At 50.8% G+C, this 23,917-nt stretch overlaps 9 protein-coding genes across 9 annotated transcripts; 6 read left to right on the forward strand and 3 right to left on the reverse strand.

Moving 5' to 3' along the window:
• Positions 1-449: 449 nt before the first annotated feature.
• On the forward strand, positions 450-2,468 carry COCMIDRAFT_26816 (uncharacterized protein; the record flags this gene model as incomplete). The annotated part of the gene is made up of 4 exons (XM_007690335.1): positions 450-933; positions 988-1,770; positions 1,804-2,134; positions 2,207-2,468. The coding sequence occupies 4 exons, from the start codon at positions 450-452 to the stop codon at positions 2,466-2,468; spliced, it is 1,860 nt and encodes a 619-aa protein (XP_007688525.1).
• A 1,736-nt stretch (positions 2,469-4,204) lies between these two features.
• COCMIDRAFT_5809 (uncharacterized protein) lies at positions 4,205-5,941 on the reverse strand (the record flags this gene model as incomplete). The annotated part of the gene is made up of 4 exons (XM_007690324.1): positions 4,205-4,519; positions 4,572-5,119; positions 5,301-5,477; positions 5,533-5,941. 4 exons carry the CDS (start codon positions 5,939-5,941, stop codon positions 4,205-4,207), a joined length of 1,449 nt encoding a protein of 482 aa, XP_007688514.1.
• A 2,231-nt stretch (positions 5,942-8,172) lies between these two features.
• COCMIDRAFT_26818 (uncharacterized protein) lies at positions 8,173-9,164 on the forward strand (the record flags this gene model as incomplete). Its single annotated transcript, XM_007690336.1, has 3 exons — positions 8,173-8,469; positions 8,511-8,813; positions 8,856-9,164. 3 exons carry the CDS (start codon positions 8,173-8,175, stop codon positions 9,162-9,164), a joined length of 909 nt encoding a protein of 302 aa, XP_007688526.1.
• A 1,159-nt stretch (positions 9,165-10,323) lies between these two features.
• COCMIDRAFT_5810 (uncharacterized protein) lies at positions 10,324-13,035 on the reverse strand (the record flags this gene model as incomplete). The annotated part of the gene is made up of 3 exons (XM_007690325.1): positions 10,324-10,698; positions 10,752-12,191; positions 12,802-13,035. 3 exons carry the CDS (start codon positions 13,033-13,035, stop codon positions 10,324-10,326), a joined length of 2,049 nt encoding a protein of 682 aa, XP_007688515.1.
• A 359-nt stretch (positions 13,036-13,394) lies between these two features.
• On the forward strand, positions 13,395-14,432 carry COCMIDRAFT_26820 (uncharacterized protein; the record flags this gene model as incomplete). Its single annotated transcript, XM_007690337.1, has 4 exons — positions 13,395-13,458; positions 13,590-13,821; positions 13,872-14,038; positions 14,227-14,432. 4 exons carry the CDS (start codon positions 13,395-13,397, stop codon positions 14,430-14,432), a joined length of 669 nt encoding a protein of 222 aa, XP_007688527.1.
• A 1,928-nt stretch (positions 14,433-16,360) lies between these two features.
• On the forward strand, positions 16,361-17,180 carry COCMIDRAFT_5811 (uncharacterized protein; the record flags this gene model as incomplete). Its single annotated transcript, XM_007690326.1, has 2 exons — positions 16,361-16,964; positions 17,023-17,180. 2 exons carry the CDS (start codon positions 16,361-16,363, stop codon positions 17,178-17,180), a joined length of 762 nt encoding a protein of 253 aa, XP_007688516.1.
• A 363-nt stretch (positions 17,181-17,543) lies between these two features.
• Positions 17,544-17,699, reverse strand: COCMIDRAFT_96838 (uncharacterized protein; the record flags this gene model as incomplete). The annotated part of the gene is made up of 1 exon (XM_007690366.1): positions 17,544-17,699. A coding segment is annotated over one exon (156 nt), but the record flags the coding sequence as incomplete, so codon positions are not given.
• A 2,124-nt stretch (positions 17,700-19,823) lies between these two features.
• COCMIDRAFT_96878 (carbohydrate esterase family 4 protein) lies at positions 19,824-20,648 on the forward strand (the record flags this gene model as incomplete). Its single annotated transcript, XM_007690367.1, has 1 exon — positions 19,824-20,648. The coding sequence occupies one exon, from the start codon at positions 19,824-19,826 to the stop codon at positions 20,646-20,648; it is 825 nt and encodes a 274-aa protein (XP_007688557.1).
• An 801-nt stretch (positions 20,649-21,449) lies between these two features.
• COCMIDRAFT_96837 (uncharacterized protein) lies at positions 21,450-23,327 on the forward strand (the record flags this gene model as incomplete). The annotated part of the gene is made up of 4 exons (XM_007690368.1): positions 21,450-21,707; positions 21,755-21,838; positions 21,888-22,392; positions 22,669-23,327. Coding segments are annotated over 4 exons (1,506 nt in total), but the record flags the coding sequence as incomplete, so codon positions are not given.
• Positions 23,328-23,917: the final 590 nt, after the last annotated feature.

A 23,917-nucleotide genomic window follows, 5' to 3' on the forward strand; every position in this document is an offset into this window, starting at 1 on the left:
GCAAGCACCATCGCTCTTAGCTTGAACTACTTGAACTGTTCAGCGCCCCTTATATTCTTATCGTGTTTTCACTTTCTCAAGAGTGCAATGATGTCGTCAAGTGCTCCTACAAACCTCCGCAGAGTCATCATCGAGGGTCTGCAAAAGATCAGGGATGTCGAGCAAGATGAATGGACTACCATTATAGACCAAGACTCCGGGTTGTACACCATCTCTACAACCTTGAACGAAGACGAGGTGATATGGCCTGGGCTTTGGAACAAATTCCAAGGTACAACATCTGCTGTACTTCGCTCCGATGTATTTTAACGATGGTTAGAGCTCGGCTTCGCGATGCCTAGAGTCCTGGTGAATGACGGTACCGAGTATTCCCTATAAAAGAACACGACGAAGTACTTGTGGTGGCAGACGATCGGCCTTCCACCCCCACCACAATAAGGATCAGTGAGATGTTGATATCACACGCAAACTCACACCACGTTCCACCCCTCGAATCCAGAATCGATGAACTGAACAATTCTCAGCGTGAGGTACGAGACGATCGTGGATTTTGCGTAACATTTGAGCGAACTGTACGCATACCCGACGATAACAAACTTCACCACCTCCCCTCTTCATTAGGGCAGTATGAGCTCTTCAGCGTAGACGCCTACTCAAAACGTCTACCGCAAAACGTCAGGGAGGCAGGTGGTATCTTCTTCTCAATGTGGCAGAGAGAAGCCATGTGGCTCAACTTCCAACAAGGCTACCACAAGTATGCAGTACGGGTCTTCGTCGGACATGTGAATGCCATAACTGGGCAAGAGATGCAAAAGGGATTGGGCAAGAAAGATGAGAGTAAATTGCAGGACTATGTTGTCATACCTGGACAGAAATGGCTAGATGGTATTTGCGTAGCTCCAGGTATTGTTCGTCAGTTCGTTGCCATGCCATGTAAGCATTCAAATCGAAACATTACAAAGCATATGCACTTACAACTGACCACAGTGGGTTCTGGGTACACTGTTGAAGGCCAGAAAACATCCGAAGAAAAGCATGGAGGACTGCAGCTCGAAGTTACACCTGAAATGATCAAAGGTAAACGAGTGTGGTCGTACGCAAAGCAACATTATGTCACATTCAAAGATGGCTATAAATACTGCAGCGATGGGCTGAATGAGTCCTACACCCCTCGTGAACTCGGTTGCAAAATCGGGGATGTCCTGAGATCGTATCCGACTGATGAAACGTACCGAACGCCTTTCCGAATTCGAGACTTGGTCACGTCAGAGGTCGATGAAAGGGGCGAAAATAAGCTTCCTCAAAATGTTGATTTATATATGACGACTCCTATTAAACTCAAAGCTGATGATCGTCTCAACTTGATGTTTCTTGGATCGGAACATTACGAATTCGCTTCATACAAAGTAGGTTCCAATTCAATGGCGTCCCCGTTATGTATTTCAAGACCCAAAAAGAAATCTCTTGCAATGGCTACTCCGCCCGCACGTAATTATCCGGAACCCCCATCGAGGTCATTGCGCCTATTCGGACGGGGAGCATCCAAACGGCCACGCCTTGACCAGATGAGCATAGGAAATGGTGAAGGATCGTCTGATTTTCAGTCTCGCGATGATGTAGACGAAAGTATCGCAGTGGATGCTGCAACAGAGAGCGAAGGCAGAAAAGGATTGGTGGAGCTTACCGAAACCCAAGTCAAAAACATCAAGGCCATGGGCTTAGCCGCTGGAGGAAAACTAATTACGTTGCACTATCTGTTTATCTTCCTATGTGGGCATTACTAACAACCGATAAAAGTCCAAGACATATACAAAGACAGAAATGCCCCCACAACATGGAACCACGCCGCAGCTCGCATCCTCCACGTGCATATGCTTGATCCCGAGAGCTGCGAAAAAGTCACACACATCGTTCCTCAGCCTCCGCCCATAGACGCGAAGAGGTACGCCAAGACTGGCGGTCAGTTCTGGGTTGTCGAAGAGAAAGTCGATGAGCGACTTGATGGCGGAGATTTCGACAGCATCAAGAGTGTCAGTCAGATGGATAAACATGTGGGTATAACCACAGAACCGGAATTCAATCCGGCAAGACCCAAAATGTGTACAACGTGTGAGATTCGACTGTGTGATTGCATGTAAGTGCCGCGTTCAATCACCCATCCATCCCCCTTCTCTCCCTTTCCTCTTACTAACAAATCAAAACCTAGCGTACGTCCCTGCGCCCATCAATTCTGCAATATATGCATCAAAGCAATCGAGGAAGGCAGCGCCACCGAACCCGATTCCCAACAAGCAGGGCCCTGGAAATGTCCCACCTGCAGCACCCCCGTCTCCCACGTTGCCGGTTTCTCCGCACCCATGAATCTACCGGGCGAGGAACTCATGCTCTGCACAAAAGTCCCCGTGAACGTGCTCAAGGTCGAAGATGGGAGAGCGAGGTTTACGAGCGTGCTGATGTCCAGGGTGTAAATCCTTCATCGTAGTCAGTCTCGGAACAGGGTCAAGAGATGCCAAGCGTGAAGGTGAAGGAGCAGGGAGCATACTGATAAGAAAATCAGCTGTTTATCGTTTGTCAATTTCTTAATGTAACACCGTATCAATCATGCATACAAAAGTGCTACCAGGCCACAACCATCCCTGCACAGACAAGTGAATACCAAGTCCACTCCCATGAATAAGGCTCCCCGTCCCTGGCTAGCTTCACACCCGTATACACAATCTACGATGTAACCATGCACCTCGGATATCCCAAAGAAAAACTTTCCGAGGGAAAAAACTCCATGTTCCGTCCGCCCGAGGCAATAATCCGGGTATCTACTAATTCCACCATGCATAGATTCGGCTCTCAAGAGCTGATTGTGAGACGATGTCAATTAAATGACGGACGGACTAAAAGGAAAAAAAAAGGCGCTAAAAAAGTCTTGGGATACTAACGAACCCCCCCCCCCCTCTCCGAGCCATTTTTACACCTTTTCTGCACAGACGTCTAGTACATACCAACCCATGCCAACGATCTAAGGAATCCATGAAACAAAGCATTGACATGGAACTATAGAAAAGAGTATTAAGAAAAGGGCGAGCAGTGTTCCCGTGTTGTTTCTTGGCATCTCACTACTAAGACAAGCGGACGTGTACACTATATTCCTAGTACCCCGGTGCCAAAAATAAAAAACGCACCGAGCGTTACATACATACACCACACTAATCTACATACCCATGCCCATGCAAAAAAACCTATTCTGCAAGCTAATTATTCAAAGAAAACAAGGGTAGTCTTAATATATCAAAACTAGCTAGTGGGAAGTAGGGATTGAGAAAGGGCCAGAGAAAAACAGCATAGCAAAAAAAGTTAAACAACTCCCCCGGAAAGGCTCGAACTTTCAACCTCCTGATACGCTACAAGATAGATCTGTAACAGTCAGACGCGCTAGCCAATTGCGCCACGGAGGAAGGATGCGAAAGCGCTGATTGCGCTTCGGTTTTTGAGTTGTGATGGAAATCTCGCGTTTTGTAAAATTCATATTCATCGTAAAAATAAAAAATCCTCGTTGAGTATTGGGAGGGGAATGTCAAGTTCTCAACATCGGTTCGGCTAATATGTGGGACGGACCCCAGGAATCGATAACGCGCTTGTTTTTTTTTAGCGAGCAAGTAAGCCTTTGAATATATAGCTACCACACAAGGTTTTGCGGATCTTACGAGATGCGTTGTAAGTTGGGATGTTGGGATGATGCTGTTTTCTCATTCAACAAAGTGAGGGTAGCGTGGGTGTCAACTACACAGCAACCAACCGGCGGTTTCGGAATTTCACATTTCCCCAGTTTCGAGATTTTTGGGGGGGGTTTTTTTGTGGCTGCTTACATGCTAAGTGGTTGGTCTCAGAGAACATGTAGCGGTCGCCTATGACCACCCCCCTTGCAATAATGAAGAATGGCCTAAATTAGTATGTGTGCGAAGAACCGGTATGTGTTACATGTAGAGTTGCGTCCGGTGCACGGAAGGGTGAAACGCTAGTATACGAATGTGTTAATGAAGCATGCGCAAACCCCATCGTGCGTGTTTGTAGTAAAAAGATTGAAGGTAGGTTTGATGGCCGTATGTCTATTCTCATGCAATCGATCTGTGTACACCGTGTACTTGCGATTTCTAAAATGCAATCAATGTTTCCCCCATGCAAATGCCATGTACTATCATCAAAAAAAATATCATCTTAACGACCTCATTTGTACATGCGTCTCCTCATGCTCTCGTTGTTCATTGTCATACTCCGGAGCCATGAGCCCCATCTCTTCTTCTACATTCCCCCTCTCCCTCGGCGCAACCTTGGTCGAATGTTCCTTATTCATAGCAACATAAAGCGCAGAGCCCAATATGAGTGAAGAGCCAATAATTGAGAGAGCTCCGGGTGTTGTGCCCCAGACGAGCTTGTCAAATGAGAGAGCGAATAACATTTGCATGTATACCATATTAGTAGCACGAGATGACTTCTCGTATTGCAGGCCGGCTGCTAAGAGGAATTGCTGAGAAATGTTAATAAAATAGCATTACCAAAGAGGAGACGACAAAACGTACCATGATGAAGCCGCAGATACCAAGGAATATCAGATAACACCAATCTGCGAGGTTGCTTGGAAGTAGAAAGCCAACGCCCGGCACGGTAAGCATGGCTACAATACTGATAATCGTGCACCAGACTCCAAAGTAATTGACAGTGATAAGCGGATGAGCGCGTTTGCCAATCCAACGAATAGTAGTGTATGCTCCAGCGGCCCCAAAAACACCAAGCATGGCTACCCCCACTGCAATCGCTCTTTGCTTGGGGGTTACAGAATCATAGTCTGCGGCAAGGCGGTCCGGTGGTGCAGTCGTTGTGTTCGCAGTAAGAAGCGAATCTGGGTTGGCGCTGACAGGCGATACCATCTCTGGAGAATGTGACAGAGCGGCAAAAAGGGAGACGGGCCGTGCAATCAGAACAACGCCAAAGAGCGAAACGTATGCTGCGATCTGCTCCATCCGGGTGAACGGTTCATCGATAAGGTAGGAGCACGCCCAGCATGCAAGACTAGGCGCGAGAAAAGTGATGACTGTTGCATCAGCAAGGGGAAGATACATTAAAGAATCTGCGATAAGTCAGCAATATGATCTATCATTAAGGTTCATAGATAGTTTAGTAAAAAAAGGAAAGCCCAGAAAAATGTAAACAAGGCTCCCCAGAATAGGATGTAAACTCCGAGGCTAAGCCAGTTCGGAGTTTGAACAAGTCCCCGCATGGGTAACCCATGAGTCGAATTCGTTACTTACAATACATGCCGAAGACTCCAAAGAAGCCAGTCAGACCTCGAGCCATCAGTAGCGGGCGTACTTCCTTCATACCGAACAGAAAGTGCTCCGTCTTCTTATACCACATGTACAGAGAAGAACATAGCACTGTTATGCTCATCCTAGCAAAGAGTATCTGGAATGGATGATATCCATTGCCTAAGTTGCAAGTTAGCAAGCATGTCAACTTCACCTCGCAGAAAATCAGTTTTACCATTATTCCCTTCCATTTCCAGCATGCGTGTCGTGACATTCATCAGTGTGCCAAACAGCTGCGAAATCAAAACAAGAGCCAAACCTTTGTTGGCAGTCCATGATGCTTGTATCTTGCCCTTGAAAGTCCGTGGGGGGCTAGGCGACCGAGATACCTGTGTCCCGTGATAAAATGGGATACTAATACTACGATCTGGGATTCGGCCAATCCGTACATTGTTGAAATCGTCTATCGAGACCAGGGAGGGATCTGGGGACGGCACACGAATTGCCCCGCGATTGACCGTTAGTGTACTTTCGGCCTTATCTCCGGATTTAAGACGAGGCTCAGCTACGAGTCTAGGCTCTTGAGGTTGCTGTGCAGTCTTATCATTGTTTGCGGTGAATTTTGGGGGTGTGGGCTGGTCCATGGTGTCTGGTGTGGTAATACGGACAGATGGATCGAGGTCTGTGACGAAGACATTGAGACATAGTGGAAGATGAGCGAAGAGATGATGAGTTAATCAGCCATGGACGCCACGCGAAAACGAGGAAGGCGGCTACCCAAGTCAACGAGTCACAATCATCGACAACGCAGCGGCCCCCACAGTTCCCCATCTTTTGCCATTGATTGCCATTGTTCCCCATACGTTCGTTCCATGGCGGACTCGCTAGTACGCGGAAATATTTGTGCTGAATTGGGAGTGCGCCAGACAGCTCAAGTTCATTCCTTAGCGATTCATCAGAATTCGCCGTGGTTCCAGACCACGTCTTCATGATGACGTCTATACATGCACGTGATCACACGTGATGTGACGTGATGAAGTCACTAAGCATATTCTCTTTGGTCCACAACCATTGAATCAAAGCGATGGAATGACGGAAGACTCTTGAACCTCACATCGGCGAAAATAATAACGGTAGGCTATCTGGGCCTGAATCTCAGAATTACCAATATCTATGTGACCGAGAGGCGGCAAAACCCGATCTTACTAGTACTTATCTACCACACTACTAGCTTCCCACCTCTAGAGATGGATTATACCGATAAACGAGGGTCCTTTTTAGCTCCAGACACCCTCACTAACGCGATTCGCATAGCCGTACAAATTTGCTCCTTACCAAACTAACATATTAGACAAGTATTCCGTAAAGTAAGCCCTGTTCCATTCCTAGCCTAGAAGACACCATAACTAGCTCTAGCACCATTTCTTTTCTTCGCTAGGTGTAATAATCATACACAAAAAACCATACAAAGTAAGCCCTTGCCCATCCCCGTAGTCGGGCCCAGGCCTCTTTGTCTTGTCTTGTGTAAGCAAGGTTCGGTCTGGCTAAGGAGTAATCCGGCCGGCCCTTCTATTGATTACCACAAGAAGCCAAACACACACCCACAACCCTTTCTGCAAGGCCACAAGAGAGCAATTTGCGCCGAGGCACCGAAACTTCAAAAAAAAAATAATAAAGTTTCCCTAAGGCTTTGGCAGGGAGCAAGCCCCCCCAGAAAGTGGGCTGATGTTCTTCTGATGATCGACTGTTCATTACTTCTAGATCTCCCTTTATTCCCTCCCACAGGCATGGGAGGGGATTGCCGGGAAATGAGGCCCAAGAGTCCCTGCAGTACCATGCATACGTTTGGCTCTTCTAGGGGGGGAGGAAGGGTTCAAAATAAAGTCCGGGAAATGTACACGTTGTATTACCGCATAATGCGTGCGGAAGTGGGGAGGGGGGTTGCTCATCCGATCGATGGCTTACTGTGTATGGTGCTAGAGTCATGCACGGTGAAGTGACACGGCCAGACATGTGACTCGCCCACATTTCGTGCATGCACCGTCGCAGAGGGACCATTGACCTGGTATTGGACGATGGCGCTTTTTATTATGATTGGTCGAAGCGTATAACTGCTGTGATGGCGAAAGATGGGGGGGGCGTGAGCTGTAGCTATTCCCGAACCAGGTGGAATATGGCTATCACCACTTGATCGCTGGTGGCGGAGTACACAAGGTTTCTCAGCTGCGACTCCAGCTGCGTGCAACGATGATGTTCATAATACCAACGAATAGTAGGTATATACTAGGTATGTAAGTCTGTGTATGCATGTTCCAGCAGCAACGCTAGTCCGCCGTTTTCAATAGCGGGCCGTGGCATGGTTTAGGCGTGGAGCGGCCATGTTTTTCCCACTCAACACCACGAGCTGCCAACATTGCTTGTCTGCCTCCAAACTCTATTTCTTTGTCACAAAGTAGAGCTGAATCGCTTGTCCCAACCTGTCAATTAGTTCTTCGTCCGCGTCGCTCGGCTATTCCGAATGTTAAACCCGTTATCTCCACAGGGTTGAGAGTAGGCGAGGAGTGGAATCGCGACAGCTGTCAGTAGCGATACGCGAGTTTTGCCTACCGATCACAGCACCAGCCTTTATGTGCCAAGTTCGTACAAGTATGCAGTTTAGGTGTTAGCCCAATGGCTTACAATCGATGACCGATAGACCGGATAGTGACAGGAAAGGACGTATATTGAAGGGGCATTTCCGGATCGACAAGCAAAATTCGAGGCGTGTTCGGCATCCATGGCTAGAAAACACGGCAGTGTGGCCCATCCCCGGCGTGCCGTGAGAGGCTGTGGAATTCGCTCTTTGTTTTGTAGCGCCGGGCCATGATGCCGTCCAATGGCCATGGGTCTTTTCACCCAATCCGGACTGCATTTCCCCAATACGATTGATCTGCCTCAGGGTAGTACGCAATGCGTATGGGCCAAGAAGGGCGCGGGAAAAGAGAGTTGGGCGGGTTGCGAGGACAAAGTGCCGAGAGGTGCAGGGCCGGAGTTTGGATTTGTCGGTCTCGTCCAGAGCCATGACATCATGGTGCCGAGGAGCAAAACCTTAAAGATTTCGAAGTGCAGCCCCTGGGAGCGGAGGATAGGTGGTCAGGCCGGAGGCCGCGGGGCCCCCTTCAGCTTGTGTCGCGTGAGGTAAGTATATGACAAGGTGGAAATAATGCATGCAAGGCCCAGCAGCAACGCGGCCGTGGTCCAAAGCACATTACCCGCGTTTCAGGCTTGCCACGAGGGGACGCGGCGCCTGCACGGATCCACTGCAAATCTCCCGCTTACACGCACCCCACGGGAGCGCGCGTCAAAGCAAACGACGACGCTCGGATCCGGACGAGTTGGAAATTGCCATTTAAGCGCGCCACTGCAACTACCGACATGTTTGCCTCCGACCGCCCAAAGCAGCCAAGCGCCTGCAATTGCCCGCAGACAAGGCGGCGCTGGTCGCGTTTGCACGGGTCTGAGGCGTATACGTATAGGGTAATATTATAGTACCAAGTAAGGCACAATATGCGACCCAAGGCGTCTGCTCTGCCTGCACCTGCACCTGCACCTGCTCCCATTCCCCACATCTTCGCCTTCGCTTGTGCCTGTGCCTGCGACCGGGTTTCAGGTGCGCCTACTTACTCCCACAAAGAGCCCGGCTATAGCAAGGGCGGCCATTATCGCTCCAACTGCCCAAGAGACGACGGCACGTGTACCCAGATGGGGGTCGCTTTGCAACCCCACTACCCACAGCACACTGCACGCCTAGTTTGGACAAGAAGAACACAACACAAGGAAGGCCGTTTCGCTGTGCCCCATGCCTTAGCTTCTGGTTACGCCCGATAAGGTCAAATCCCGTCAAATCACGTCGACCCTGACGATGCTCTCCCCCTGCCCTCCCCGATGCCTGGCCTTGATGTACAGAACATACACATGTTATGTGTAGCGGAGCCCATCACAAATCGCCGTCGGGTACATGCAGCCTCCGACTTTCCGTGCATCCAGAGAAGAAAAGAGAAACCAAGAAAAAAAAGACTGATATTGGGGGGATGAAGCGGCAGCTGCATCAACATGGACTCTCAGGCGGCAGATGCTCTGGTGTAAGCGAAAGTTTACACGGTTGTTAAGGCTTTCGCCTAGAAAACTACTGTGCTTGGCAAGGGCCTATTCTGCATATAAGATTTGCAAATTGACATACTGTGGAACTTTGTAACCCGCAGCCGATATGGTGGTCAAAGAACACGGAGATTTAGTGGCGCAGCGTGACGCGTTGTTGGCTCAGAAATGCACGGATGCTCAGGAGCCAGACACAACGTGTGGCGGAAGGGAGATAACTCATCTATCCGTGTTTTTTTTTGGGGGGGGGAGGGGGGCTTCTTGTTGTTTAATTTTTTTTCTTCCCCTCTTCGGATGCAGTCGCTGCAGCCGCATGTCGCAGCAGCCGCATGTCGCAGCAGCCGCATGTCGCAGCAGCCGCATGTCGCAGCAGAGGCACCGCTTTTGAATGGTGCATTCCTAAGGGCCCCTTCTAATCCAGAGGCACCGCTTTTGAATGGTGCATTCCTAAGGGCCCCTTCTAATCGGTAAGATCGACATGCTTCGATCGCGAGAGCATGATCCAGAACACGACCAACAGCACGCATGGCGTGGGTTTTTGATTGCTGATCAATGGCGTAGTGTGACAATGGACATGTGTGCATGCACTATACATGCGGTGGAACTACCAAGTTAAGCGAACTACTATAAATGAAGAAAATGAAAGACATCGCTTCCAAGCGCATTGCCCTTCCCCCTATCCCAAAGCGACATGACAGTTACCGGTTTATTACCAAACATGGAAACCTCCATGGCACCAGCAAAAAAAACTGCTCTAAATGCCCCTGCTCGCATGCTATGTCGTATTGTCTGCCCATCTAAATGTACTGCTTACAGGGCATCGGTATACTTTCCTAGCCTACTCCCACACACCTCTTCTCCCACACCCCACCTTCGTCAAAGTTCCCGCCTAAGCGGGTCCCCGCCCTAGTCTTGCCTCGATTGGCTTTGCCGCAAATTCGCGCGCCCCACCGTGACCGGCGACATTGACCTCCTGCCCACGGCCAGCGGAATTGGTGCCTTGACCGCGTACTTGACCGCCGTAACTTTCACTGTCGTACACGACCGATCCGTTGGCCGCTACAATACTCCTTTCGTATAGTTCCTCATAAGGGGGTCCTGCTGACCAGACTTGCCCAGATGGGTCCGAGACACGTGTGCTATCCTGGACCACAGTTCCCTCGTGTGCATTGTTAATGCCGCTAAGCGTCATGTGCTGCTCTGTGCTACTTGAGTTATACCAATTCCCTAGACGAGGATTGGATCTTCTGTATGCTGTGCCATTCTGCGAGTTGTACATGTTGGAGCCAAAAAAGCACGTCTTGGAGAAAACGCTACTGGGAAAGGAGTATCATTAAATGTTTTCCAGCTGTTAGGAAATGCTAGGTCACCCAGCTGTTGTACCTGTTTCCCTTGCCGCATGCTTGCATCAATGCTGACATTGCCGTCCAGCGCTGTATTGTAGGACGAACGGGCCCAAAGAGGATACTCGAAACTCTTCAAGTAACCCGCTAGTGTAGTATGTTTGCCAGCAGTAAACTGGCGCACCACTTGATCGTTTCCTTTATTGCTGAATGTTCCAATATTGGAAAAAGTCAAATTCTGGCTCCATATGGCCGTCTTTCGTCCATCAGCAGTATCCAATGTCGACTCGATGTATATGCTGCGTGATACTTGGACCGAGTCAGTCAAAGAATAAATGCCAGCGCTATATATGCCCTTCTTCCTTGTGGAGGATAGTTGAAGAGAAGCAACTGAGCCCGAGATGGGTCCCGTTCCCGTTAGAGGCGTGTTGTTTGCATCAAGCCAAACAAAGACTTTGCCAGTGACAACCCAATTTGATTCAATAGCTGTCGTGAATGTGCCCGTGCCATTTCCGTCGTCATCGATGCCAAGAACTTGGATTTCGAATGTATGAGTTTTGCCATCATTGAGTAATGTTATGAAAGGTGTAATGTCGATTTCATCTTCTTGGAGGTCGAATGCATCGATTCCTACTACTGGTCGCCATAACTCTGGGAGAAAGCCTCCAGTAAAGATGACCGGAAAAGGCCAAGCAACCCCAGCCAACTGCCCATCAATGAGGAGTTGAATCTCTCGGAAGGGCGAATGACCATATAGCGATTCATTTGCCCCAAAGACACTGGTGTCGGAAGAAAGTACGTTGTTCCACCAGAATTCCTCGGCAGCTTGTCCGCAAGCGGACATAGTCACGACGGCTTTCTTGGCATTTCGCGGCAACATGATAGTGTCGACTGCTCTGGTTTCCGGCACAAGAAATGCGCTTGGGGAATCATCAACAGACCTCCGAGCGGAAATTGGGATGATGACATCTGCTGGCTCAATATCGTCTATTGCAGTAAAGAAGGTTGCCGTCAATGTCGTAGTCCAGGATCCAGTATAATTGTCATTAATAACGTTTCCTAGATCGAAAATAATTTTATGTGGCGTACGAAACAGGCTCAAGTAACCGCTCATGTCTTTAACGTAGCTCCAGATGATGCCCGTCTGCGTCGGCTCTGCAGTCGAAGTCCGAAAAACCTCGGTGTCATCAAGGAACATGAGGCCAAGCCTGTCAAACTGTAGGCCGGCGGAAGTGACTGTGAAGTTGAAAGTAACCCGGTTGAAACTGCATTCGGGTGGGTTGTATTCACCGATAAATGGCTGACCGTAAGAGGAGGCAAAAGTGTGCTTCATGATAATCTGTTGACATCCGTCCACTAGACTGAGGACTGGCGGCATGGGCTGTAGGCACTGGAGTAGGGGCTTCCTCGGGCCCTTGTGATCGGCAGATTGGGACAGGGTGATTAGCATTAGAAACATTGTTATGAGGGCGGAGCTAGGGGTTGCTCGTCCAAGTGACGCCGCGATCAGTTCTACAAATCCACCAAAACGCCATCCAAAGACTCCATCGCTCTCGTAACTCCGACCATGCATGATGCCCCGTGTCGTTTCGAGGACTGGTCGGCAGTGGTATGATGCTCCAAACGCCGTAGACTCCGTATTCAGAGGTATCTCGCAAAAGAAATAATAATAAAAAAACTCCAGGTATATAAGTGCGCCGTCGAAACCCAGAAGAAGCAAACCGGGTCGATTTATGACTTTTTTTTTCTGACCAGTGTGAGCGCTTGTACTTAGCAGGAGGAAGGTGCTGTGTACCTTGACAATCAATAGAGGGCCAGGCGTCGTCCCGCCAAATAAGCAATAAATGGCAACATCTTGAGACAGTAATGGTTGCAGCGAAATTTAAATAGTGGCTAGCAAAGTGCGAAAAAGCGTGCCATGCTCTTGACTGGTTGTGGTTTGGGTGGGGTGGGAAAAAGAAAGGGCGAGCGGGCTATTGGCTGCCTTTGTGGTTGTCCCAAAAGCGCTTAGTGGCGTTTCGTACGATCTCGTTGTCTCCAAACCGTGTGCGGTAGTAGTTCAAGAGAGCAAACTCGTCTGGAGGAAGAACGTAGGATCCGGGATGAGCGTTTAGTTTTGCCCATACTTCGGCAAGGCGTTTTTCGAGAAATTGAGCCAGACGCTGGTCGACACCGCCTTCACTGTTCTGAGCAACGTTGACAGCCTGGCCGAGGGAGAGGTAGCCGTGGCCGGCTATATGTTCGGTGTTGCCACCCATGTCTGCGGTGGGATCGTTGGTAGCAATGGTGACCGAGATAGATGGTGGTGGCGGTGATGGTGATAGTATTGTAGTGTAGGGAGAGTAATGTGTGCAGAGTAGTGAAGTGTAAGACGAGGTAGATTGGCAGGCTGGCACAAGTCTAGTGTAAACGAGAGAGGAAGGAGCGAGTTGGGTGGGAGGAATGTAATGTAGTAGACTGGGCTTCTGTGCAAGAGATGGATGGCAAGATAAGGAGCGTCGTGTTTAAAATAGGGTCAAGCAAGAAGAAGGCAATTGGGTAGTAGTGTAACACAAGGCATGGACGTAGCGCGGTCAGTGGTATATATAGTAGAGGGTATTAACAGGCAAGCACGTCGATGAGACGAATCCACGTGGAGAAACAAGCAGATCCTGAGCAAGACGGTCATGCAGCTACGCAAGGTATGAGCCTAGACGAAGCCTCAAACAGTTGGCTCCGGGAGCGTGCCGTTTTGGGCGCTGTCAAGCTGTGAAGCGAAGGAATGGGTGTAACACACACACATCCACACACATCCACGCACACACACACCCAGAGTGCAGCATCGTCCCGCCGAACAATGTGAAAGCGCGCGCCGGGGTCCTGGGCGGCAGGGAAGTCGCCAACGGCGCCGAGGAGGGCAGGGGGCAGGGGGGCAGGGCAAGGGCAGGGCAAGGGCAAGGGCTACGAGGGGGCAAGCGCGAAGGACAAGAGGGCAAGGGCAAGGCAAGGGCAAGGCAAGGGCAAGGCAAGGGCAGGTGCGAGCCTGGTAGCCTGGGAGCCTGGTAGTGAGTAGCCCGGCGGGGCAGGGGCAGGGCAGATCAACTCCAGAGTTTAGCCGAGCGGGCAGGGGGGGTGCTGGGTGCGCGACGCTGCTTGCTGCGCCGTTCAAAGAAGGAACCGCCCTTGTGCCATGTCTTGGGACGGTGGTAGCAACAGGAACTGCTCGTGACCGGCCGCCAATCAGCCCGCGCCTGCGACTGCAACGACACCGACCAGGCCCAGGTAAATGAATAATGGTGTCCCCGTCACTCGTCAGCTCAGCACCTAAAGTCGGCCTCAAGGTTTGAGACTGGTGCGGTTGCAGGGGGGTGGCCACGCCGAAAACTTTAATTCTTCGACTTGCAAACCTTCGCATGGCCTCGCAATCAAGTCACCGAGCCGTGTTGCAACTGTCTCTGACACAGTTATAGGAGAGTGCGAAGGGGCGAGCTATATGCCTGCACTCGACGAGCACCATCACCACTCGCCCATACCGGGTGCTACGACTAAGTACCCTCTTAACTCCCACTACACTACACTACACTGCACTACACTACACACCCAGCATGACGGCTGCTGCAGTGGCCGACTGTCCATCGGACGGATGGTTGGACTGGCTGACTGGCTGACTGACTAATTGACTGGCCGTGCCGTCATACCCTGCATCCTCTCCCCATGAGGCAATTCAGCATTGCCAACAGCCCCCCGGAGTGGAAGGCATCCCTCGTCGCCAGGCATGAGCTTGCTACTAACGAATGAGTCGCCGACTACAAAAGCCAGGGGCGTCATGAATGATACCTTGTCAGAACGGATTAGGCTAATTAAGACGTTGGACGCTGTTAGAGGCCGGCTGTGTCCGTAGGATTCCAACGCCCTTCACCACTCTCATCGACTCGTTCCACGAGCTTTCGGTTCCGAATGGGCGCCCGCCCACTCCCATTACTCGGACACGAGCCTATGCGAGCCCACAATGACAAGGCTCGCAGTCGTGAAACGGTCGTCTTGGGCAAACTTGGGCAAATGAAGTCCTCTCCTGTTCCACAACGGGGGCCATGGCTACCGCCGAACAGGTTTGCGAACAGAATCTGAGCGTGGGTCCCACACTGCTCATTCCTTATACACATAACTACGCCTGCTGCCCCGCAATTTAGAATTCGCTATGCATCCTTAGTTGACTTGAATACGGCACGCGATCGTCGATGCCGGTGCAATAGCCCAAATCCATTGTGATAGTAGTGGTATTTTGTACACACCATAAGTAAATACACTCACACACTCACACGTGCGTATTATAGGACTAAGGACAGTAACTAAGTACGAGGCCAGCACCTTGCGAGCGGCCGCGCCACATGCCTGGGCTGGCTGGTGCGCGCCCGGAAGCCTGACTGACCGGCCCCCTGGTAAAGTACCGTAATAGTGGTCGTAATAAGCAAGCGAGCGTGAAGGAGTCGAGCATGCAGCGCCCATGTGTGTGTGTGTGTGTGTGTGTGTGTGTGTGTGCGCGCGCCGCGCCCACGTTCCGTATGCAACGAGAGCATCCGGCTAGGCCTATTCAGACGAGGCCTGCAACAGCTGTTTGGGAGGGAAACACGCTTCCAGAGTTCCAGACGAACATCTTGGCTGTTCACCGGCTAATGCACGCTGACGCTTCTGTCAACCAGCTCTGCGCGAAGCTGCGCAAGACGGCAGTAACCTGGTCTTCTCCTGGATCATGGTGCTAACGGCAATGCGTCGCCACCATGGTTCCCTGGAGACCATGCGCTTTGATGGAGGGAGATTGGGGTCTGATTTGGCAACCACAGTCGAAACGTTCCTGGGCCTTTGACTTCGCTTCCGCCGCCACCTATGCCTCACGCCACCAGGGAATCTCGATCTGCTGTCTCGTCGCCTTCCGGCTTGCACTTCAGACACCATCTCATCACACGTCTACCCACCTCCGCAACTTGGGGTCGAAGCGCCGAGCATGGCCGCGTCACCGAAGCCGAGTGTCTGTCCATTGTCCTTCGTCCGGCCATCAACGCGCTGCACTGTTGGAATGCCGCCACCCAAGGAAGGTCTTGCGTGCACTGCCCTGTCCTGCCCTGCCCTGGCTGGTCTTCGAGACGAGGGCATGCATCCGCCAGGGCCGTCATCCGCTGCCACGATTTCTTTGATAGTCGCGCGGCTCAGCGTTGTGCGGCTCCGTATCGGACCCTCAGCGGTCGATCGCGGGCCGGCACTACGTTGTCCACCTTGGGCCTATTCTCGGGCAGATGCACATGCAGATGCAACATGATATTATTAATAATCCGCGCATCATCTGGTGGTCCAGATGGGTCAATCCACTCTCTTGCGGTCTCCCCGAGCGGAATGGGGCGCTCGGCAGCGGAACACTTCTCGGATCCGGCGAAACCGTTGTTCCGGCGGCATACCCCGGCCCAAAATCCCAAGGCTCCAGTGACGCTGCATCGACGTCGGTTTTGGCATGAACTTCTGGAACACCACACGCCGTATCCGAGTCTGAAACGACTGACGGCCACGTGAGTAGCGTTTCACTCACCTCTGCCCTCCTGAGCCACTCATGCAATGAAGCCACGCGTTGCACGCATCGGGCCTGGCCAGCTGCTGTTCGGCCACACTACCAGAAGCCGCACAGTACAGCCAGCATCACCTTTCCTGCGCAACTTCTTCACCTCCACCCCACCCACGCCTCGGCTGCGCTCCGTCAATGAGACCATCGAGCGAAGCGCCCTCTCCCTCTTCCGCTGCCAACGTCCCGCTCTCGCCCGCCGCTTCCGCTTCCTTCGCTTCAAGAGTGACAGGCCCAACGCCCAGTCGCACAACCCCACACCCCACTTAGGTAGCCCAGAGCCAGCTTCTTCTCTATCGCAGCGGCTCAAGAAGCTTTCTCGCGAGTATGGCTGGACCGCGCTTGCCGTGTACTTGGGTCTGTCCCTCCTCGACTTCCCACTCTGCTTCTTAGCAGTGCGCCTACTTGGAACCGATAGAATTGGCCACTATGAGCATGTGCTGAAGGATGCGCTCTGGAGCGTGGTGCGCCTAGCTTTTCCCAACGCGGGTAGAAAGCCAGCTGAAGCAGGCGCAGATGAAGGCGTTGCAGAAGCCACTGACAGAGACGGTTATGTGGAAGCTGGAAGGGCTGCGGGACACAATGGTGGCGCAGACGCTTGTATGCAGAATCCCTCCTTCTATTGTGAACATCTGGCCGTGGCTGACAAGCATTGCAGCAATCTGGACCCAACTTGGTCTAGCTTACCTTGTCCACAAGTCTCTAATCTTCTTCCGCGTGCCACTGACTGCCGCTGTGCTGCCCAAGGTCGTAAAAACCCTGAGGAGCTGGGGTTATAATATTGGCACGAGAAAGCCTAGATCCCCATCCGCCTAAATGTCGGAATCGGCCAAGCGTCGATAGGTCCCTCACAGCCGCGACGTCGACAAGGGGCTCTTTGAGAGTCCTACTTGTAAAATTTAATGTATTCACGACTCTGTAACAATACACATGTAGGATACGGATATAAGACAAGCACACTTTCTACATTCTGCTTCGTACTCACCTACCGACACAGCGGTCTTTGTCTTCGATCTCACTCTAGATACTGCAAGCCCGATGCTGCACCCCGACGAACCCAAGCGTACAAGCGAGAACGTTTCATTGTTGCACCACCGCTCGCCAAAGCCTGTTAGCTTAGTCAGGCAACCAGCAGAAGCCGCCCCCACATCTTCATCAAGAAACCTAACAAGCCGCCCTTTAGCTGAAGCATTTGTCAGGAGATACACTCATCGGTAGATCTGGGCGGCATGGCAAGCTCGCAAAGCCAAGCCAGTATTCCAGCTCCCAGTGGGCAACCGAGAGGGCAACGGCCCTAGTTGCCATGCATGACATACATGTGCCGATCGTAGCTAAACCTTATCTCAATCATAAATGACACCAAGTACATTGTGAGGGTCGTGCCAGAGATGGCGGTGGTGGGTTACCGAAGCTAACCCTGTGAATCGGAAGCCGGCGCATACGAATGAACATTGTTTAGCTGTAAGCTTACCCGAGCTGCGGTGTCACATCCCGCAAACCTTACCCAAGTGTGCGGAACTACTGCGACAAGGTTCATGCTCGTCGGATCAAGGTCTCACCCCGTTCGTCTTCGTGTATATCGGCCCTTTTCATGTCGAAACCCTCCTGGTTCTTGGTTGCCTCCTGGCACTTTGAAAGCAGCCGCTTACCCTGTTTGTACCCTACGCCGTTCCCACCGATCAGAAACAAGCACTTTGGTCCCGGACCAAATGTTTGTGAAACTTTGCCGCACTTGTCATCCATAAACTATATTCTCGCAAAAGTAAAATACTATTTTGTCTCCTCGAAAATCCGATACCGTAATCACCCGACCAGGTGTAGGACAAACTTTACCCCGTGTTGTTGTATACGCGTCGCCCATGTTTTGGCAGCGCCATCGTTCGACGTTGGGCAAGGCGGTCAGCGCTCAAGCTACCACTTGGATTAGGCCCAGATGGTTCTTTCTCCGAGCGCTTATTTACCATCACCTTGACGGGCCTGATGGCAAGTCCCCAATGCTACTATAGGGCATTGCGGCAACACGCACCCGATGAAACACCAACAATCGTCCCGTTTCTCTTCTTAATTGTGGATGAACGGGGCTTTGCTCTGTGCCGTCAAATATCGAATCATGCGGTTTAATCGGCCAACTTGCATCTGCGGATCAGTCATCAGTGACACATCCAAGACAATATTTCGCGCCTCATTTTCGTACAGCATATGGCCACAGCAATACCTAGATTAGCAAAGTTTCAGAAAAAACCCCTCTCCCCCCCACGCCCTAGAACATGATGAAGAATTTCGAGACGGATTTCAGCTGTTATATCTTTCAAGTCTCAAATTCCTTGCACTGATCAACCGATTGGGATACGCAGGGTGGAATTCGTGCATGAAGGGCCCTGGATCTTACCCATCCAAGTTGGAATTTGCACCGAGACGCACATGATAAAAGTCACTATGCAATTCTAGTAAAAGATGCGCCGTCTGAGGATATCACGCAACATCCGAGCTCTCCCGCTCACCCGCTGACCCGATGCTTCGCATGGTGCATGATAACGGGACCATGGTTCGGAAACCCCGTATTATGACACGGGTGCATGGACTTCGTGGTCACAGTATCAGCATCATCACTATCACATCACGGGCACACCCTCAGGCACTGTTTATAGTGCGACTAATTGCCTACAATTGGCTCCCCACAATAGTTGTCACAGAAGCCACGTCTTGGCAATACAATATGCGTTCGAGCCAATCCATAGGACGTGACTGACCCAGTCAGCAGAATGACATCGCCAGCCACAAATATGTATGAACGCAATGAGACCCGAGTAGCCATTCAAGATAAGGCAGCCAGGTCAATTAAACGTCCACGGTGTCGTTCTTGGAACATTCTTAGAGGGCTTATATCGAAGGTGGGACTGTTCGACCAAGCGTGACAAATTGGTTCCTGGATCTGCATGTACGTGGTACAGCTGCGATCGGGATGAAGTCGCCGTGCGCTCATCAGTGAAAGAGGGAGAAGTTTGATTGGAGCGGGTGCGTTTGAGGAACTGGACAGCATAACTCAAATTTACCTCGTCCACGTATGCGAACCAGACTGCGATGAGCAGCAGATTTGTCTACTAACCGTACTCTCATTCTGTCAGAATGCAATCGATGTAAACATTGGTATCGATGTGAGGACAGTCGTTGAATGTAGTTGTAGCGTTGCGAATGGAGGTAGAAGGATGCTAGAGGTAACGACAGAAAGTTTTCCAGTTGAATTCCGCGATGCACGGTTGCACGTGCAGGCGCTAATCCTCATTTGGTATCCTTGTAACTGCCCCCTCAACCACCCTATCCGCAACCAGCTCTCATACTCAATTCCAACATCCCTAGCCATGTCGGCTTTCGCCTGTGAACCCACACAGGAGTTTTCTCATTGAAGGTGTCAGCTATGTCCAGTCTCGATCCGGAAATTCAACCGCGAAACGGCATATCATGCCCCGATTCCCCTTGCGCATCTTTCGCCTCCCCTACACCCGTGCCGCGCGCCGGCGACGCATATACACGATGCTTACCGCTATATGCGTGGTAATTACATTCATATTGCCATTCTATGTCATTTACAAGCCCCCGAATCTTCTGATCCGCTATTTCCAACAAAAGTGGCCAGATGTGCTATGGCACGTGCCTGCTTCTACTCTGCGACGAAATGGGGAAGAGATGGATAAAGTTGTTGCCTTGACGATCGATGATGCTCCTTCAGAATTCACTTTGGATATTCTCAAAGTATTGGGGGAGAACGAAGCAAAAGCAACATTGTTCGTCATCGGAGGCCAAGTTGGTGGGCGAGAGACAATTCTCCAACATGCAGCAAAAGCAGGAATGGAATTGGGAAATCATGCCATGCATGACGAGCCATCTCGTTCCCTGACGCCAGCAGTTCTCGAGTCAGAAGTTCGACAAGTAGAGGGATTTATCAACGGGACCTATGATGCTGTCAATCTGCCGCATCCACCACGATATTTTCGACCTGGATCAGGCTTCTTCAGCACAAGGATGCGCAGACAGATTAAAGAAATGGGTTATCAGATGGTTCTGGGAAGCGTCTATCCTCATGATCCTCAGATTGCTTACCCGAGTGTGAACGCACGGCATGTGCTAAGCATGGTGCGGCCTGGGAGTATCATCATATGTCACGACCGGCGAGAATGGACGGTCGTGATGTTGAGAAAAGTGCTCCCAGAGCTGAAGAGAAGGGGCTATAGAATTACGACAGTCTCTGGACTACTGGACGCAACAGGAAGGAACAAGGCGACTTGATGCATTCAACGAGAAGTTGCAGAGATGGAAGATTGGCGCTGGCCATGGCGGCTTACGTGTTTGATGTGAACACCTCAACAACGACTAAAGATAATGAGATTTGTAGTTATGTATCTCTGCGAGAAGAGCTCTCGTGCTCAAACCAGCCCCATATTGCATGCATTGCCTTGAGCGCCAATACAGGGCCTTGGTGTTACGGAGACGAGTAAATGCATTGAGGCATGCCTATCGCAATTCTGCCGCCATGGAACGGGTTGCGGAGTGCTAGCACCCCACATCTTGGAACCGACACAGTAACATCAGAATTTCAGTAAATCCTGGTAGTGGCTGGCTTCATTCGTGAGTTGGCTTGATCCAAGTCGCTACTTTATTTTGAAGACGAATTATTCTTCAGGTTCTGAAGATCTATCAGGCGACCAGCAGGGACATAATGCAAATCGGACTGTTGTATTGAACAACATAATTTGAAGAAGTTGTTCGGTGATGAGACTAGGCATCTTCGTTCCTACACAAATGCACTATCTCGATTGAGTTAGAAATTGTTAGTGCAGTAATCCACGGGTGATGTTGCCTTGTCGGCACGTGAGCGCGGGACTAGCGCGATCGCGTTCCTTCCTCCTCCAAGTTCACGGTGCGGCGCGTCATCCTTAACCGCTAGGCTTCAACCTCACCAGAGCAGCGACTGATGATTGCCACACCTTGACAACACCAAAAATGCCCGCGTAAGTAGATTTGTGGATCCGCGCGCCCGTTTTTGCCTCGGTATACATTCCAGTAAACGGGAATTAATACAACTGCAGGCCAGGCGACCAGTACAGTGGCGGCAACGTCAAGAACCCATTCGAAGAGCGCGTCAACAGCAATTTTACACCATCAGAGATTGCCACACTACAAGGCAAATTAAATAAGCAACTCGGCCCCGAATATATATCGCAACGACCCGGTAATGGTGGTGGCAGAGTGGCGTATTTGGAGGGGAACAAAGCCATAGCGCTTGCGAACGAGGTTTTTGGATTCAATGGCTGGTCAAGCTCGTTAGGACAGGTGCAGATTGACTATGTATGGCTCATTATGCTCAGTGGCAAAATACAGGCTAACAAGGGCAGGTCGACGAGCACCAGAATGGTAAGGTGAGCCTTGGACTCTCGATAGTAGTCAGGATTACGCTCAAGGATGGCACATACCATGAGGTTCGTATAACTGCTCGCAACCTCCCGGATCATATTGACATAGTTCCAGGACATTGGCTACGGATCAATAGAGAATGGCAAAGGCAAAGCCGCATCGTTCGAAAAGGCTAAGAAAGAGGCCGCAACAGATGGTCTAAAACGTTCTTTACGCACATTTGGCAACGTTCTCGGCAATTGTCTGTACGATAAGGAATATCTCAAAAAAGTCCAGGCCATGAAAGTCAAGCCCATCAAGTTTCAGGAGGAAAACCTTTATCGCCATGTCGACTTTGCACCGCGGCTACCTCAACCCGAACTACAAGCCGTAGTCAAACAAGAAGCCCTAACAACACCAGCCAGGCCGGACCACCTTCTTCGAACACGTACCGATCAATTGAATAATGAGTCTTTTGGGGCTGACTTTGATGACGAAACCGACGAGAATTTATTTGATGGAGTTGATGTTTCTGAGGGGCACGGCGATGAATTCTCCTTCTCGGAAGGCCTCTCTGCTCCCGAAACTACAGCACCACGCACAGTAGAGTCAGTGAAACCAAAAGCCATATCGTCTAGCCGTACATCCCCAATCAGAAATACAGGACCTCCTCGACAGCCCAATGGTAGGCCGATACAAGCAGGTCGCGGCCAACCAGCAGCACAACAACAACAACAACAACAGAATCCATCCAACCAAGGACCCGGAAGGCCTTTACCGCAAGTACAACACGGCCGACAACCTCAGACACCAATTCAGCAGCAACCACGCCCAGTGCAAAATAACGGACGTATGCCTCCACCTGCTGCAGAAAATGGAGCTGCATCAAGGCCTGTTGGACAGCATAACCAACCAGCTCCCAATAACCAGCCTCCACGACCCAACCCTCCACAAGCACAACAGCCGCCTAACCAACAACGCCAAGGACCTCAGGCCCAGCCCACAACAACGCCAGCAACGAATCTAACGGCTTTAAACCAACGACCATCTGTCGGATTCGTTACCTCCCGCGCTGCTGAGCTCCTCCAAGCTTCCGAAATGCCCACACTAAACAATCTCCCACAATTCAATCCCAACGCAGAATCTCCTATTCCAAAAGAGAAACGAACTCCTGGCATCGACCACGCACGCAGTGTACCTATTAAACGTGAAGCCGTAGGCGCTCCCCCCGCCCCTCAACCTGCACCCCAACGACCTGGCGCCCCATCAACCGGTTCTTTCAACCGCCCAAACATAGTAAACCCGCATCTCGACAGCAACCGACGAATTGGCATGCCCGGTGCGCCCAGCTACGCCATGAGCCCCAGTGCGAACCGTGGTGCTTACAAACCCCCCACATTCTCCAACGGCAACGGACCAAACGGCATCAAGAGGGAAAGGGCAGCATTACAGGACGTTAGTAATGTGGGTGTGAACGGTCAAACAGCTGCTGTTGTCGAGGGACCGGACGCAAAGAAGCAAAAGGTCGATGTGCCGCCGGGTGCTGAGAACAACGCGGGTGTGACCAGCACATAGAAAAGTGTGGGAAGTTGGTGGACTTGGAACGGCCGCGCAATGCATTTGTAACTTTTTATCATTATTTGGTCATGATGAGCGAGGTGTTTTTGGGTGCGTCGTACTACAGATGCGGTTCAAGGCGTTTTGGGGGAGTTTAGATACCGTAACGGTTACGTATGAAACACGTGTTACAAATTCAAAAGCCTTAGGACGTTGAGGGTGAAGTTTAGAAGTTATGGTATATTTTTGCTTTACCCCATGGTCAGTTTACATTTAGCGATTTGGGGGGGGGGGGGTGGTTCAAGGGTAAAGATAAATCACATGGCCGTTTTGATAAGTGATTAGATAACAAACTAATTTCCTAGTTCTCGTTAGATATTTGCCTGTGGATAAAGACCCTCCTCCCCCTTTCTTAACTAACCCCTACTTGGTACTCATTGCCATATTTCGTAGTAATTTTTATTTAGACATTTCACAGGTTTAGGTGAACGTTCAGATGTAGAGCAAGGGATGGGGACGTGAGGAGTGGAAGTAAACCATATTCGTTATGCCAATAATGTTTTTCACCATTCCACTGGAAAAAAAAGTGAAGAGCGCTAATGCCTGAG

The sequence above is a fragment of the Bipolaris oryzae genome (genome assembly GCF_000523455.1).
Source record: "Bipolaris oryzae ATCC 44560 unplaced genomic scaffold scaffold_76, whole genome shotgun sequence".
Taxonomy (NCBI): domain Eukaryota; kingdom Fungi; phylum Ascomycota; class Dothideomycetes; order Pleosporales; family Pleosporaceae; genus Bipolaris; species Bipolaris oryzae.